Source organism: Rissa tridactyla, chromosome Z (genome assembly GCF_028500815.1).
Source record: "Rissa tridactyla isolate bRisTri1 chromosome Z, bRisTri1.patW.cur.20221130, whole genome shotgun sequence".
NCBI lineage: Eukaryota > Metazoa > Chordata > Aves > Charadriiformes > Laridae > Rissa > Rissa tridactyla.
The window spans coordinates 34,306,910-34,325,034 of NC_071497.1; the positions used below are offsets into that span (position 1 = coordinate 34,306,910).

At 39.1% G+C, this 18,125-nt stretch overlaps 1 protein-coding gene across 2 annotated transcripts in view; it reads left to right on the plus strand.

Annotated features, from left to right (window-relative positions):
- Positions 1-18,125, plus strand: part of PIGG (phosphatidylinositol glycan anchor biosynthesis class G) — a 91,600-nt gene that overhangs the window by 36,350 nt on the left and 37,125 nt on the right. For both annotated transcript variants that reach the window (XM_054186509.1, XM_054186508.1), the window contains exons 10-11: positions 4,993-5,184; positions 8,337-8,646. In XM_054186509.1, the coding sequence (XP_054042484.1) occupies positions 4,993-5,184; positions 8,337-8,646 (502 nt within the window). The remainder of the gene's footprint in view (positions 1-4,992; positions 5,185-8,336; positions 8,647-18,125) is intronic.

The window sequence follows — 18,125 nt, forward strand, 5'->3', positions numbered from 1 at the left end:
GCTATTTGTTCCAAGGTGCAGGACTTGCCTCTTCCCCTCTTGAACTTCGTAAGGTTTCTGTTGGGCCATTTCTGCAGTCTGTTGAGGTGCCTCAGAGTGGCAGCAGACATATCTGCTGTATCAACCACTCCTCCCAGTTCTGTACTGTTTGGAAACTTGCCAAGGGGGCACTCTGTCCCATTGTCTAGGTCATTCATGAAGATGTCAAACACTATGGGCCCCAGTGTCAACCCCTGGGGTTGATTGCTAGTTACTGGCCTCCAGGTAGACTTTGTGTACTGCTCATCACAGCTGTGTGAGCCTGACAGCTGAGCCAGTTTTCAGTGCACCTCACTGTCCACTTTCCTAGCCTGGGCTGCATCAGTTTGCCTGTAAGGATGTTATGCGAGATGGTGTTAAAAGCCTTGTTAAAGCCAAGATAAACAACACTGACTGCTCTCTGCTCTTCCACTGAGCTAGTCATCTCATCACAGAAGTCTGTCATGTTGATTAAGTATTACTTCCCCTTCATAAAGTCATCACAACCCTATTATTAAAAGCTGTCTGCCTCTCCCTTCAGTAAGGCTGAAGTACAGCAGCTAGATATCAAAACCAAAACTTCAGAATTTTACCGGCAAATTGCTCCCTGTGCTTCCTCACCAAATTATAGCCTCACATTGGGTATATTTGCTTGAGTCTTGAAGCAACTAGAAGAGAAAAAGTCCTACAGCTGTAGTCTTAGGCTACAACTGCTTTTTTTGGCTGTAATAGTATATTGAACAAGCTCTTGCCTTACAAGGCAAGGTACCTGCTGTCTTGTTCCTCCCCTCACTGGCCCTGTATTTTGCCAGCACAGCTGTTGCTTTGTCAGTATGGTGAACTAAATCATGGTATAGATGTGGCTGGAAAAATAACCCAAGACAGCGCGGGAAGCTTTTGGCTTTGAGATGGATCACTTCCTACTCTGATTTACCATCCAGCTTCACAGGAATGCAGGAAGGGAAGAGTGTGCAAGATGGCACTGCTGCTGTTGAAATTCCTGTAGAAACAACATGTGAAACTATACATCTTTTGAAGTGCTGCAGACATAACAGTTTTTTCTTTCTGCCCTTGTCAAGCATTCTTTAAAAAAAACCACTTGCCTTTCAAATCTTATTGAGAAAGAAGCAATGATTCACAAACTTTTGGGGGCTTTAAAAAGATTGTGGAACTGTCCGGAGTGCCATGCCATGGCAGGCTAAGAGGGTGTGTGTCATTGGGGTGCCACAGTTCTGCCTTCTCGCTTTCATTGGTGTAACTTCTTCTGCTGGGTTTATTGAGCAGGTGAAAGAGCAGAACCCTCGCAGCTGTGGCACAGGTTGGCTTGGGCTGCCATGGAGTTACACCCTGACTTAAGTCAATGGAGCAGATTTTAGCCTAAGAGGAGTATATAATATATGTCAACCATTCTGACATATACTTAAGTTGCTTTACAGTGTTGAAAAAATAGCACCGTTTCAAGTGCACAGTTTTTGGACTTGAGTGATGGGGTGTAGGTGAGTTCTTGGGTCTGAGATGGTTCACTGGACAAGCTTTGGAAAGATCAGTCAACGATGCAACTAAATCTTTGCACATCCTGTGGTTTGTACAGCATCTGTGAATTCCTATTTGACAAGTATGCTTGCATTTTCTTTGGTTGGAGGTCTTAATGTCTTCGTTGCTTCTCTTTCACAAGAGAACAGGGTGGTAGAGATGTCTGTTTTCATAGTGTTTTGATCAGGGTTGAGAGCATGTATTTTCCTTATAGCATAAATTCAAAGCTGATGATAAGCCGAGTTGCATAAACCACTTATTCGTCTTCCTAAAATGCATTGCCAGTCTGTAGGGTTCATTGTTACTCTATTTTTAGTGTGTGTTTAATTTGCATAATTATGTCTTAATAACACATTGTTTAGTAATAAGAAATTAGAACCTTACTGAGATCACGTGTAACTTGTTAGTTTGAGTTAAAGCTACTCAGGCTTTTTCTAGCCAGCCTTCTATTTTGTCTCTAAGATAAACTAATGAATAAACTATCCTCTCCACCCCCCCACCCCCCTTTTGACCTTTTAGACAACGTGCTCATGCTCTGACTAATATTTTGCTTGTCTGGACAGTCCTTAAGGGGCTCAACATTTGAGACAAAGAGACTATTTTTCAGTTTTGTGCATGGAAAAACATAAGCAGCAAACCACAGAAAATCAGTCTACCTGTAGTGTCTTCAATTTGAGTTGAAGCTGTCAATGAAGCATCAGCTTGAAGACAAGTGATGAGAAGCAGCAGCATGGGAAGATGATAATATTTTCTTTTAATAATGGACTTAATCATCCCCAAATGTCCTTTCCCCCAAAGCTAGCATACCATTTGACTTCTGTATATGCTATTGTACATAGTAGAATGAAAGTAAACAATCAAAAAGGGCTTTATCCACATAAATGTGCACAAGATCCATATTTTATAATTCCTTTCACTGTATTTATATTTGCAGTAGTGAAAGCAGTGGAAGGAATTATCTTCAGTCTTCATTCTGATACCAGAAGTAAGAAAGTGTAAGCTACGAGCTGTTACAGTAAGAACATTTTCCTTCCCCCCTCCTCAGGTTCTCTCTTGGGAAACTACTGGTTCTTAACTTTCAATGTTATGGTTTGGGCAAAACACACTACATTTCAGCTGAGATCAGAGTAGCATGTTCATGCTTGTATTTCTGAGTAGAATATCAAAATCACTTAGAACTTTGCTAAATGGCTGGACTCTGTATTGAGCAACTACAATCTTCTTTCAAAATACGGGCTAATTTAATATGCACTTAGCTGTCTAACTGTAAGAACCTTGGCTGGAAAACCTTGAAACTAGGTGATTTATGCTGACCTGACTTCACTTGCTAGAAATCCTTTTATTGTTTCTTCAGTAAACTCTATGAAACACTGGAGTGCGTTTTTTTGCAACAAACTTGCATGGTTCAAAAAAATCCATAACAGAAAATCACAGAGGACTGTTACCAGAAAACCTGGACATGAGTTGGATATAAACCCCTGTGCTAGCAGTTAAAAATGTACCATTAGCGGCTGTTGTGCACATGACTTTTGAATATACCCTTGCTGTCCACTGGGCCATCTCTGAGAATTTTCTTTTTTTTTGTGGGGCATGTGTGTGAGAGTATGATTTCAAATGTTCTCTGTAGGGAATTGCAGCTGTTAGTAAGTGTCTTGCTTGATAGAGCACCATCATTTACTTCTTACAGGTAGGAATATTTTTTTAATTTTTTATGTCTTCCTATGTTAGATTTGCCTGCAAGAGTCACTTAACAGAAGTGCATTTACTTTTTTAGATAAAGAGACAAAGACAAAGATGATGACCATGTGCTGTTATTTATCCCTGATTTGTTTTATCTCAGTCTCATACAATGAGCAGCCAAGGAGAATGCGGCCTGAAAGCTTTTAAAATTTTTCACAAAGATTCATTTGAAAGATGCAGTGGCTACTAAATTAGTTCTTTATGTGTTGATTACAAGAGATGGTGCATGCGCTGTCTTCACAGGTTGCTGCAGCGATCCATTCACTGCTTCTACTGTCTCTTCCTGTAGAGGAAGAACAATAGTGAGGAGAAACATCAAGAGTACATTTTCTCTCCTCTAGTGTTCTAGTTTTTTTCATTCGTCTCATTTTCCTCTACTGGCCTGCAGAGAGTAGTACATTTCCTGGGAGTCCTGTTAAGTGGCATGAAGTGCTTGACTGGGTCCTGCAGGGAGGACTTAACAGGACAATTTTTCTGCTCTATGTCCTTTGCTCTGTGACTTCCCAAGCACAACAGCTGAAACAGGTCTTGGTCGATCTCCTGATAAAACATGCACTAGGCAATAGGAAAGTAAACCTGTTTAAGTACTATAATTTTGATTAAATCAAAGATAAAACTAGAGTTTCATAAGTGCGGTCAGAGTTAATGCAGATAACAGCCCAGACTTACTGACAGTTTGCTGAAGTTAGTGATCTTTTATCATGGCATTTTGAAATGTGGAAGGCAGAAGATGGAGCTCTTGGCTCTCACACTCTACACGATGTTCTTAACAGAAAGTAAATCTAACAAAATTAGTGGTTCTAGGTTATTTGGGATACTGGGAGTATTTGCAGTAGACGAGGGTTAGCAATTCTTGGATTACCGTGGGCTTTCTGAAGTTGCATAGCTAGTCATGGTAGGGGTTGAGTGCAGATCTTTACCTTACCCCATTACATTTTGCAGTGTAATTGGTATTACTGTAAATTTAAATACCTAACATTGGCAGCATGCTCAATGAAATGCCCTTGATTCTGGAATGAATGTTACCTATTTAGGATGCGGGGGAACAAACAAAATGTATGTGTAATCTTGGTCATGATGCCAATTTTGTGTCTATTTTATCTCTTGTGTTCATTGATCCAGTACAATGTGCTGTAGTTGCATAAGGTAATCATATTGTGCTAATGTGTTTGTGTGTGTGTGTTAAACAATGTAAGTATATTTCTGGTCATTTTGGCTAGGTAATATTTTGTATGGCTAAAATTAAATTAAATACTTGTGCAGGTATTTAAAAAGACAGAATAGTTGTAATTCTATAGTGCAAAAGTCTTTTCTGCATTATGCTGGAAAATGAAATGCTGTAATCTAAGCAAAATGCACTGTTTCAAAATGTATAAATAACAAAACCCTAGATTAAAAGTGTTAGACCCTTTTCCATTATGCAACATGCAGCTCAGTTTTTATATAATTAACAGAATAACTAGCATATGGTAGAACACAATAATTACACTTTTAAACATGCTTGAATAGAAAACCTCATTAATAAAACTGCTTTTCTAAAAATACTAGAATATTTTACCATACCTCTTGGAAAGTTCATAACAGATGTCAGTGCAGTGATTAATTTGGAAATACAGTACTGTATCTAAGGCTCTGTCAAATGTGTTTAGCAGTAATTACAGTGGTTTGAAGGGGGTTTTTTGTTTGTTTTTTTTCCCCCAGCTCTGAACATAAAACTGAACTCTCCTTCTTGGCTGCAGTCTCCCTGCTTATGATCTTCTTTCTGGTTCAAAGAAGATGCTCCCTGGTTTCAAAAATTGCTATGGCACTCGGGCTCCTGGGAGTCTACAGTTACCGGGCAGCTATTGGAAATGTCGTATTTCCATGGCAACATGACAGCAAAGATATTTCAAAGTAAGTTAATCAACAGATATGTAAATCTATTTCTAGAAAGGTGTTAACACTTTGGATATCAGGGGATGAGGTGGGAGGGGACGTTATGTCTAGGCTGGGATCACATTCTTATGAATAAAACTCTATTTTGTAAGGGGCCAGCACTCAGTTTTTGTGGCGTGTGCATAATTTTGAGCCCTGTTAAGTGTCTTTTGATTGTGACGGATCAGAAGCCAGTCAGATAAGAATTAATATGAGGAAAATCTAAAGTCATATCCTCGGCTTTTGCTACAAATAAACTCCAAATGCACCGTCTCCTCTTGTTTTAGATGGACTTGCCACATTTAGCAGAGTGCATGCCAAGCTCATTTAGTTACTTTCTAGTTGTGAAAAATGCTTAGGCAGTAATTGGAGAGTTGCTTTTCCATATCTTTCATTTGCAGGTGAGTGTTCTGTAATGTATGGCCTTTCAAGATGTAACCAAATCCTCTTGAGGTATAGGCTGTGCTGCACTAGTGTGCTGCACTAGTGTGCTGCACATACTAAGGATTTTTACGTGGATGTTAAGTTTCTTATAGAACTAGTCTGTAACTGTAAGGAAGATATTAGCTTTTTCACCAGTAGCTACTTTTGGAACATAGGTAAGTGACTTTAGTTTTCTTATGATACTTTTTACTGTTGGAGCCTTTGCAGCCTCAAGTTTTTCTAAATATCAAGAGATCTGCGGAAAACTTCCGGAGTCAGTTAGGACATTTGATGAGGAGGAAGGGATCATGGAAGAGAACTTGTAAAACAATTGTCTTCTGTGTGTAGTATACTTTCCCTCGCACTCATTTTGAAAACTCCTTAATCAGGGGCCAGAGTTTCACAAGATGGGCAGAGATGGAAACAACCCTGCAGGGGAAGATCTTAGGATATATAGAAGATCAGATTTGCTAATGAGGCATGTTTTATAACAAACACTTGTATGTATACGTATATCTAGATATATTTACATGCATTCCTTTCCATCTCTCCAAATATTGAAGATAATTCTAGTTGTATACTAGTGTTAAGTTAACATTGTGTGCTAGTTCTGCTGGATACCAAAGTAATGGTAATCTTTACTTAGTCAGCAGGACTTTGCTCTGTGTTTGGAACATGCCTGATCTCTGACCATGACCTCTAGTTTTGCTTTATCTTTGAGTAGAATCCTTGGAGAAGATTGCTATCCTTGGAATAAGAAGAAAATACTACAATGTGGGACAGATCATTAAGTACAGCAATTAAGCCACAAATAAAATGCGGTTAAAGAATTAAGTGGAGTACTTAAATACTAAAGGCAATGCATTTACTGGGAATTTGTTCATTCTATAGTTAGCATATTGTTTGCAATTATAACCAGAAAGATACAGGCTTTTTGTTATTTCACCTTAAATAAATAGTGAGCATGGTGATTTGCTTAAATGACATCAGACCTTTATATATCTCTGATTATACGCTGCTTTAAAAGTTACTGTCATGTTTCAAATCTTCATACCCTTTAGATCCTCTGTGTAAGCTGTTTGGTGAAAGCTGGTAGGGTTAGCAAACACAGATTCTGACCTTTGTGTCAGTCTGTGTTCTGCACCCGGGCTGGGAATTGTGGAGCAGGGCTGTTTTGGGATCTCAAGCCTAAAGTACAAGGCCTAATAGAGCAAACATTATTTGCCCAAGATCACTTAACTCCTCAAACACATTATCTTCTGCAAGGCTCCCAATACAGCATATCAAAAAATATGGTAGACACTTGTTAGTAAATTTCAGGTGTTAGCTGATGTGTTGACATAGTGATCCTACTTCATCTTTATTAGATAGCTGATGCGATAAATGGTAAAAGCCTACGTAAACTGCCACCAGGAACAAAACCGGGAATTTCTTTGAAATGCGTCTAGAGGTATCTTTAGCGTATTTGTGATATGGAATAGCTCCAGATCCAGGTGAAGGGTAGAAGGTAGTTTTGTGTGATATGAGCAAAAAAGCTGTAGGCAGCCACTGCGTTTTTCACGCGCAATACTTTCTTCTGTAAGATAGAGAATCTTTGCTCTGAAGTGCCCCCTCTCTGTACCCTTTACTGAAGACAGGTGTTTTCTCTGAATGTGACAACTGCTGGAATGTGGATGAGGGAGAAGAGGCAGCTGAAATGTGTGCTATCTTCTATGGCTTACACTAAGATAACCTCTAAATTAAAAAATGCAAGGAAGTAATTTGACTTTTTGTTTTCCTCAGAGTTCTTTTCAAAAATGATTGTGCAACCGAAAAGACGAGTGTATATTATACTGACACAAACAAAATAATAGTAGTGTATTTGCTGAGAAATCAGGGTTTTTTAGTTAGTTTGAATTTTCATCAACCAGTTAATTTCAGTTTTCACTTAACTCATTCCATAGTGACAAATACCCAAAGCTATTTCCTGAACTTCTAAGTGTCATAGACACTAAGTCACATGAATATGTTTGAATATTTTATGGTAATAATTACATCAGAATTACCACAGATACTGAAAAAGAAAATGTCTGAAGTGTGCAGAAATTTCAGACTGTTATAAGGGTCTTCAAATACCATCACTGTCTTTTTGGTTGGCTAAAAAGAAACATATGTTTGTGTGAATAAGTTGTGAAAAATCACTTAACAGCTTAAAGGGAATAGTAATTTTTAAGTCAATTTAAATACTGAAATTAAGTTTTGTATCACTCTAAGGAGTATTTTGGGGAAATTCAGTATGCTATGTAAATGGCATATTTATATGAATATACTAATGGATCTAGACCTTGAATAGTAGTAACATAAATTTATTTGGTTAATTGTTAATTTTAATGTTAAAATTAATGTTAAAATTAATATGTTAATTTTATTTTTATATTTTAGGTTAGTTTCGTTTTTAGCACAAGCTGTTTTAATGGCTAAATTTAATTTGGAGCTGTTGTAATTTTAAGTGTGAACCATTTTTAGAGTTTTTGTATTTAAGAAAGCTCTCTCATGAAATTGGCTAGTACTAGCCTTTGAATTTAACCTGTTTGGCAGAACTGCATTGGTCTTGCATATCTCTTGAGAGACTTTTTGACCTGTAAAATAGATATTAGTAAGTAGCTCATCTTTCTGTGTTATTTATTTATTAATTATTATATACCTTTTTTTTTTTATTTCCTCTTTAGGGGGATTACTGAAGCTCGTTTTGTTTATGTCTTTGTTCTTGGCATAATCTTCACTGGCACTAAAGATTTACTAAAGTCACAGGTTATTTCTGCAGACTCCAGCGTGAAGAGTACAGGATTATGGGAAGTGTATAGTGGACTGGTTCTACTAGCAGCCCTTCTATTTAGACCTCACAATTTACCAGTCTTGGTGTTTTGTCTGCTGATTCAGACAATGATGACAAAATATATCTGGAGACCTTTGAAATTTGATGCAGCACAGATTACTATCATGCACTACTGGTTTGGCCAAGCTTTCTTCTACTTTCAGGTAAGCTGAATACTTTCCTTGCTACAGTGGTGGGAGGGGGAATAGTTTTTGAAAGAAGTATTGTCCATTGTGAGTAAAATGCAAACTAAATCTCAGAGTGGAAGAGTTTACTGAGTTCTCAGACGGGTTTAGTTTCTAACTGTATTATTAATGTTTTGTTTTCAGAATCAGGGAAAGATGCATACCTTGATAACTTATCCTCAATATATATTTCTGAAAGTGTTAAAAATATTGGATACCTATACCAGGGGTGATTTCGGTCTGTAAGTGGGCCTCCTAAATACTGTTCTGGTGATAACAAATTTAAAAATTTCAGCTGAGTTGATTATTACCAATAAAAGGCAGATGGATTTTTGTCCCTGTTTCTTGAGGCTTACAAAACCTTTGGTAGCATCACAATAGGTCTACATACAGTTTAAGACTGAAGGGAATATCTGCGACAAGATAATGTCTCTTATGAGAATCATGACTAATTACCATTCTTATATCAAATAGTATCTTTTTCCCTGAGGAACCTTACTAATTTCAATAACACGGTTCTCCGCATTGTAAATAAGGTTGTAATTTCACAAAAACTTTCTTTAGCATTGAAGGTGGAGAGGGTCTTTCCACTTCTAATAATGTTGGAAACTTAACGTAGCAGACTGTCTTAGAAGGGCATTTGTTAAGTTGGGAATCAGGTTGTTTCTGGTTTAGGAGGAGAGGCTTTCTGATTTGTTGCAGAATTTCAAGGTGAGACTTGTGTTGGTTTTACTTTTGAGGTGTGTCTGAAGATGACTGTGCTCAAGCTTAAGGTACTTACTACTGTGTTTCTGATCCTGTTAGTACTGATTGAGGCTTGACTTTGCTCTGGAAGTACATGCCAGAGTAGGGAATTGCTGATGGGGATGATATCATCATGATTCAACCCTTCCTACCCAATTTTCATGCTCAGAGGACGTAACATTTCTTTGTTGAATGGGTTTTGCCATTCTTGAATGTTACTGTTCAAGCAGTCAGCTCTGATCATGGCATTTTAAGAGCAGCCCTTAGTAGGGTTAGCAAGAGGCTGAAGGCAGGGCACTCTCAATACTGAGGTACCAAGCAAAAGCAGCTGCCAGAAATTTAATGGTGGGTAGGCTGGCAGGAAGGTCCTAGTTAGGGAAAAGGGACTAATAAAGAATGGTTTGAATGTTTTCATAAAGCACCCATTTTCAGTGTTGATGAATTCTTGGTACAGTTGGCTGAGAATTTTACATAACCACCAATTCACAGAAGAGTTGAGGCTGGAAGGCGCCTCTGGAGATCATTCAGTCCAGCTTCTCCGTGTCCAATGTCAGGTCAACCAGATCAGGCTGGTCTGGACTGTGTCCAGTCTGATTTTAAATACCTGCAGGATGAAGACTCTGCAGCCTCTCTGGGCAGTCAGTCCAAGCGCTTGACCACCCTAGCCAGTAAAAATGCTTTTTCTGATGTTTAAACAGAACTTCATGTATTTCAGTTTGTGTGCATTGCTTTTCATCCTTTCACTAGTCACTACCGAGTGACTGACTGAGAGTGCCAGAGTCTGGCTACATCTTCATTACTCCTCACATTTTTATGATCCCTGCTGAGCTTTCTCCTTTTCAGAGTAAACAGACCCAGAGCTTTCAGACCAATGTTTGTATGACAGGTGCTTCGTTCCCGTCATCATCTTTGTTGTGCTTCAGTGTACTTTATCCAGTATATCCATGTCTGTCTTGTGGTGGGGACCTCAGGACTGGACCCAGGACCCCAGATGTGGTCTCACCACTGCTTAGTAGAGGTAATGGAGCAGCTCCCTCAACTGGCTGGTGATGCCCTCCCTAATGCAGTTCCAGGTTCTGTTTGTCTTTGCAGAAAGGGCAAATGGCTGGCTAGTAGACAACACAGTGTCCACCAAGCCCACCTTGTCCATCTCTGCCAAGCTGCTTTCAATATGGTTAGCGCCCAGCCTGACCCAGGGCATGGATTTATATCTCCCCAAGTGTTGGATTTGACATTTCTGGTTCCTGAACTTCATGAGTTTTCTTGGCAGCCCATTTCTCTAGCCTAGTGAAGTGCCTCTGTATGTCAGCAGGCCCATCTGCTTTATTAACCACTCCTCCCAGTTTTGTGTTGTATGCAGACTTGCTGAGAGGGACGCTCTGCCCTGTTTCCAGTCATTAATGAAGATGTTAAAAGTATCAGCCCCAGTTTCAGGCCTTAGGGTTGATAGCTAGTTGTTGGCCTCCGGGTGGACTTTGTACTGCTGATCACAACAGTGTAAGCCCAGCAGGGGAGCCAGTTTTCAGTGCACCTTGCTGTCCGTTTTCCTAGCCTCTACTGCATCAGTTTGCCTGTGAGGATGTTATGGGAGATGGTGCTAAAAGCCTCCTTGTGAGGTGAAAGTGCATTAAATACATGTAGCCCGTGTATCCTCGGCCAATACAGTATGATGGAATAGAAAATAAGGAAATTCTTTCTGAAATAAAACATTTGCTGTGGAAGTGTAATTTTCCAGGTTAAATTTTATGTTATCTCTGATCTGAGTGCTGCAAAAAATTGGGGAATAATTTTTCTGGAAGAATTTCCATGAACTTTGGAAAATGTGTTTAGCTGCTTCAGAAATAAGCTATCAGAGGCTACCAAGATCATAATACCTCTTTCCATTTGACCATGCCATGCCAGAAGTTTTTTTTCTATACCAATAAAAATGTATTTATTCAAGACCAGTAAAAGGTAACAGTTAGATCTGATAGCATGTTGGGTTTTTTAAGTGGTATTATACTAATACTAGTGGGAAGATAGAAATATGCTCTAAGATTTTTCTTTTTAATGACTAACTTTTTGCACTTTCAACGATCTTTGCAATTGAGAAGATTTGGGGGTTTTAGAAGCCTAGAAGAGGTGATTTCTGTTTTAATTGTGCTGTTGGATATCGTCCATTTTCAGGGCATCCACCCAGGCCTCATCACCCTGCTGGCAATTTTGACATTTTTTCTAGATGTGTTTCCTTTGGAAATAATAACTTCCAGCATGATACAGATTTCAGCAAGCTTGAGGATATTTTAAATATTAGCTCTGACAAGGGAGTCTCTTGCATATAGACATGCTGCTGAAACACAGCATCCAAAGCTCAGGAAGGAGAAACTCTTCATTGCTTTGTTGTAAGCCAGATTGCTTGATTGGTCTTTGTGTATCTCCTGTCACTCTATGATCTGTAGAACGAATGGTGATGGTTACTTAACAAAGCTTCTGGCAAAAGCAGAACAAAGCTTTTTTTCCCCCGTTTTGTTCCCCATGCTTGTTTATTATTAAGTCCAAGATATGATATAGAGCAGATCCACATAAGGAGCTGCCTTTTTGTGTCCCATCACATGTCTGTAAACTCCAACTTTGAAGAGATTCCTCTAATTTAGCAACAGCTTAGCAAAAATTTTGACAAATCCTTACTCTGTTTAACACTGGGCCCTTTAAAAAATTTATCCATTTCAGAAGAACTTGCCAACAGTCTTTTGCAAATTTTTTTTTGCTGTCTACTTGGAAAACTAAGGTGTGTGCCTATTCAGCATGCCTAAGACAGAATAAAATGACAAAAGGATTGTAATAAAACAGGAGGGATTTTAGAAACAACAGTTTTTATTGTGGTCTGTTTCTCTGTTTTACTCTATTTACCTCTATATCTCTATTTCTCTTATCGGAAGTAAGATTGGATATTGCCCCATCCCTGGAAGTGTTCAAGGCCAGGTTGGATGGGGCTTTGAGCAACCTGGTCTATTGGAAGGTGTCCCTGCTCATGGCAGGGGGGTTGGAACTAGATGAGTTTTAAGGTCCCTTCCAAACTCTAACCATTCTATGATTCTCTATTTTTTTCTATTTTTCACAACATCCTAGAGATGTTTCAAAAATATAGAAATCAATTCTGCTAAGGGAAAAAGTGCCTTTAAGGGTCAAGACAGATAGAATTTTCTTTCACCCCCCACTCCTTAGAGAACAAGTTTTCAGTTCTCTTTTAAAACTGCTGTAAGTACATTTACATTAGATGTCCTTTCTAGGATGGAGATTAGGAGTTTGACCAAAATACCACTCTTCAGATGTTAGCTTTGTTCTTTTATTCTCTGATGAAAAAATAGTTCTGCAGGCATGGAGAGGAACAAATTGAATCATACAAGGCTAAGAGGTTTTTGCTTTTTTTTCCCTTTGCAATTGAAAGCAGTTATCTGCGTTATCTGATGTGCAAAATATTAGTGTAGAAAAGTAGAATGATCAAGCTAGTTGCTCATAAAATTATAGAGGCTACAAAAGTCTCTCAAAAACTAATTAATGCTCTCTCTTCAATAGCTAAATTTCTCTCAATTTGTTCTGAGAATAGGTTTTCCTGTCTGTGACTGTAGATACAACAATGGAAGAAACTTCTTCCAGAAATTATGCTCCTTGTATGTTGGTTTGCTCAGTATGTAGCATTCTGCTCTGCATTTCCAGGGAACATTAAAAACCTGACAACCTACAAAACCCACTTCTTTTTTAGTTATTTTTCTCAGATATATTTACGTTTCTCCTTCCCTTTCCTTTGAGTTCGGAGTCTAGAGCATGAATGACTTCTTGCAGGGGAAAACCTGCTCAGTTTGTGGAAGCTTAAAATCAGGATTGAAGTGTTTCATAGACTTATTAGTGACACGTAATTAACTGGCAGTCATATTAATGGCATGTAATTAACTGTCAGTCACTGAACTATAGTTGCAGGATCCATACCAGATATACAACATATGAACACTCATCAATTTCTATGCCATTTTGTATACCTGATTTGAAAAAGATCTAGCCCCCACCCTTGCGCCCCTCCCCCATCCCCACCCCCCTCCTCCCAAAGACAGAGAGGTAACCTCCCCTTCAGGTGTGTTACAGACACTCTCTTCTCTTGGCAGTGCAGGTTCCCCTGTTTACGTGCACCTCTTGTGACAGATGCAGGCTCTCAAGCTTTAAGTATTTATGTAAATGTCAAGATTACTGTAGATGAGTGACCTCAGGAGAAGCCATAGATGATTTTGTGTGCACTTTCCATCCCTTCCTTAGCTGAGTGATGGAAGGTGTAACTCTGGAAGTACACATACTTTTCATGATGTAGCTTTCTGGTTTAGTGTTTTAGATTTTAATTGTTTGAATAAAACATTTAATCTTTTTCCTTTACCTTGTTGGGAAACCAGGAAGGTCTTTGCTTGGTGTCAGCTTTGAGATCCCTGCCTTCATTCTGTGCCTTCCAGTGAAGATACAGCATTCATACTAAGTAAACTGCAGGTGTCCCAGATTTAGCACTACCTGTCTTGGGCATGACCATCAACACTGAAGTCTTACATTTTGACTGACTTAGGAAAGTGTTTTATTTCAGACAGGGTATGCATCGTTTGTTCTCAAATATTGAATAAACATTGAGGAGGTACAACTGGGCTGTTTTCTGCCAGAGAAGTCCATCAAGTTCTCAACTTCAGTATTGACCTCTGTTCAGCCTGTCTTGGTACCAGCTAGTCATTCTTTTACTACCTCTGGAGTGAGCAATATCTATGCTTGAATGCTAGGGGAGAGATGTGAAGGAAGCACAACTGTATTACTAGGCATGATGTGCACTGCTGGCATATAAATATCTTCCCTCACTTTCTTTCCTCAAGTAACCTTTTTGTGGTTACTAGAGCTACCACTATTAAACTGTCTGGGTTCAGAATGGTGCTAGGTTTTTAATTTCCAGACAGGCATGATGATACAATGTAGCATGCAAAAATGATAGCAGGTTTATGGTTGAAATACAGAAATTGAAAAACACTGAAATTTGTTGTTGGTGTAGATCAGATTGGAACTAAATTTAAACTGTGCTAGCTAAATGAGGCAGGAGAAGAGAAATATCAACTAAATATGAGACCCTTCCATCTGGAAATAGGAGAGACATTTGGAGAACTACTTTTTGCATGTCTTGGTGTGATCATGAGAAGGAGACTTCTTGCCCATGTTACCGAGCCTTTATTGAATCTTGGTAGGCAAGAGGGTATGTAATGACAAAAGCAGTAACTCTTTGTCACTAAGTGTGGAATGTAAGTGATGGCCTTTTTGAATTTGATAGTGAGCAAAAATAGCCTCATTCAGGATAGCATATTTAATGTATGAGGCAGCATTCTTTTGAAAAAAACATCGTAGGATCCTTAAAGACTTTATGGAAGTATAGCTGTGAAAATCCTAAGTGTACAGAGTAAGCAAGGTTTATAGGAAGAGACAGTGTTTTTCATTGATCACTTGGTATAGTTGATGAAAGTAGAGGGGGAAAAATGAAGTGTCTGAGTGATCTACTTGATCTTAAGTAGAAAAAAAAACAAGTGTGGGTTGAAAAAAAATTCCTTGAGATTATGGTTGGTTTTGCATTCCACATTTCATCTGTGCCAGGGCCCTGAGTGTATCTCCTGTCTAGGAGTTTAGTTTAAGTGGAGTTCAAGGTAATCTGTTTCACTAAGAGGAGCTGCTGGGAGAAAAGGTAGAAGGAAGGGCCTGGCCCTCCCTTCCTTTGGGAGCTGCTTTTAATCTGATCCTTCACTGCCTGTGCTGTGTCACAGCTGTGTGAGCAGGTATGTCTATGCCTTTCTTGTACCTTTTTGATCCTGATATGGACCTGGACCTGGTTCCTGGACTTCCTGGCCTAATCTTGGACCTATCTTGTCACTCCAGACTTGCTGTGTGATCCCTGGACTGCATCTGGTCCTGATCACTGTCTTTGGATCCAGTCCTGACCTGGACATACCACTGAGCATTCCCAGTCCTCCTGACAGCTCACCTTCCTTTGCAGAACCAGCTTGCCCTTGGTACTCTCTGGCAATGTAAGCCTAAAAGGCAAATTTATTAAACAGTTTTAACTTACATGGGAAGACTACACATTAACTTTTTCTGGACTTTTAGCAAGATTGTTGTGAATAGTAAGCAGTGGAAAAGATTGCGCACACAGGTTGTGCTTTCTTCATGCTTGGAGGTTTTCAGAACTTGACTGGATAAAGTCTTGTGTTATTTATGTGGAGCTGGGTAAAACTACTTTGTTTTTTAGTCTTGTTTTAGTAGTTAGGGTCTTTGCTTTATTTATTGCTTTGTGTAAATCAATGCAGAGAAGCAAAGCTGAAAATACTTCAGTTTTGTCAAACAGATATAAAATTAATACATCTAGTCAGAATGCTACTTATTTGTCAGGATATTATTACAAGCTTGAGAACCTCTTGATTAATTTTTCAACAAGCTTGAATGATTGATTGTTTTTTCCTAAGCTCTGAGTTGTCCACATCTCGTAAGTCACCAGTCAATTCCCAGAAGTATACTATATCTTTATCATTGCTACTTGCCCTTCAAGAGAATACAAATATTTGTTGTTTCTCTTAACTATAGCAGCTCCTAAAAAATTCATGTTGCTGTAAATATTTCTTAAAATATTTTAGTTACCTTGGATGAAAGCTCATAAATGAACAAAAATTCCATGTATGTATTTATTAGTCTTGTGGTTTTTTTGTTCCCAGCCTGAGACCAGTACATCTGCAGAAGAGGAGAAAGAAAATACTGTCTCAAAACTTTTAAGACTTTTTTATACTTTCTGGTATTTTTTTATCAACAGAGGACAACAGGATAGGTTTGTACATTTTCAGAATCATTTATATCTAATTCTTCTTGCCTTTAGGTAGAGAGATGGACTGAGTCACATTTTAAAGTGGCTTATAGCTTTCTCTTATTAACATTTCAAAGCATTGTAGGATAATATACGTTGGAGAGGACCTCAGAAGATCCACAGTTCACCCCAGAGCAGTGTCAGCTGTGTGGTCAGACCAGGTTGCTCAAGGTCTTGAAACCTCCAAGGATGGAGGCAGCAGAACCTTTCTGGTGAACTTTTTCCAATTACTTCATTTTTTCACCTAAATTCTTTGCTTCAAATAATTAAAATAAATTCCTCATTCTATGCTTGTTTATAGAATTCAAATTACTAGAAAGGTGTATGATGATGTGAAGGGCTCAGTGGAAGTGCGGTAACAGTCTGCTGCATTAAATCAGTCATTAAACAAGCCAGGTGCATGTCAGTGTTGTCTTGTACCTCCATACTTCTCAGTTCAGTGAGAGTCATTGACATACTGCAGGTAATAACTCATAGTGAGTGATGCAGTATCTGAAAAGTTTTCAGAAAAATCATGCCAACTTTGAAGAGGATTTTAGATTGTTCTCATTACTGTCTATGGAGGGATTCTCCTCTGTTACTGTAGCAAATATGCTGGGTAGTTTCTCTAGCCAGTGTTGTTACATTTGCGCTTTGTTGATTTAGATCATGGTGGATTATCATGGAATGCTTTTGTGCAATAGTGCATTGTTTCCTGTTGTTTTTTGCCCTTACCACAATAAGCTATTGCAGTATTTGAAATACTGGAGCGATACTTTAAAATAAAAGCAGACACTTTGAATTGTGGAGTATTAGAAGTTATAAGCAACGAAAATTCAGTTCAAATATATGAATTAGTCTTGGACATCTAACATGAAGAAAAAAATGCTTCTTGCTGCTCTGAAGGACTCTTCCAATAGTAGCTGTGGAGCCATCTATGAGGCTCAGCAGCTTTCTTGTGAGAGTGGTGTGTTTGGACACTTGACATCTAGCATGGTTGGAGTTTTAAGTGTGTGGATCCAAGTGTGTGCATCCTTGCTCTCCTCGTTCTACGGCTACATTACTTTAGAATCATAGAATGGTTTGGGTTGGAAGGGACCTTAAAGATCACCTAGTTCCAACGCCCTGCCACACGCAGGGACACCTCCCACTTTGACTTTAAACAAAGTCAAAGATAGGTGGATTCATCCCTGTGTGAAGGGAACCACAGGGAGTTGGGGAGAAGGTTGAAAGCACTATTCCTACTTCCTGGTTCCTTCCTCTGCCCTCACTACCTTCCAGAGGAGAGTACATCTTTTTGTCCTGTTGTGCAGGACCAGTGGTATGGACTCCCAGGTGCTGCATTTAATCTTGCTCCTTCTCACATAAAATGGGATGGGAAGTTGCCCCAAGGTGCCAAGGATCAACCATGTGTATGTCCAGGTGGAGCAAGCAGTGTAAAGACACCGTACAGCTCTTCATGAGCCTGACGTCTCAGCTTTTCTACTCTGCACGCATCATACAGAGGAGAAAGAGGGGAGAGAAAATAAGCAGATGTGATGGGGAAAAGACGTGTTGATGTGGACAGGGTTTGGGGGAAAAGAGAGCAGTTTCTCTCCCTACCTGACCCTGTCAGACTTTTGCTTGTTGAGGTGCAGCACTCTGCCCTGCTCTCAAAGTGCTGCACCTGGCCTTTCTGCTCTTTCCATGTCCTCAGTCTATACTTCTGAAACCTGAGGAGGAGTCTTGTTTTACAGCTTTCTTTTCCAGTCTCATCTTATAGGTTCTAGGGCACAGATATGCTTTTCCTTTAACTGCTCATCATTAGTTATTTGTTGCTCTGCTCCTTTCATTCCCAAAG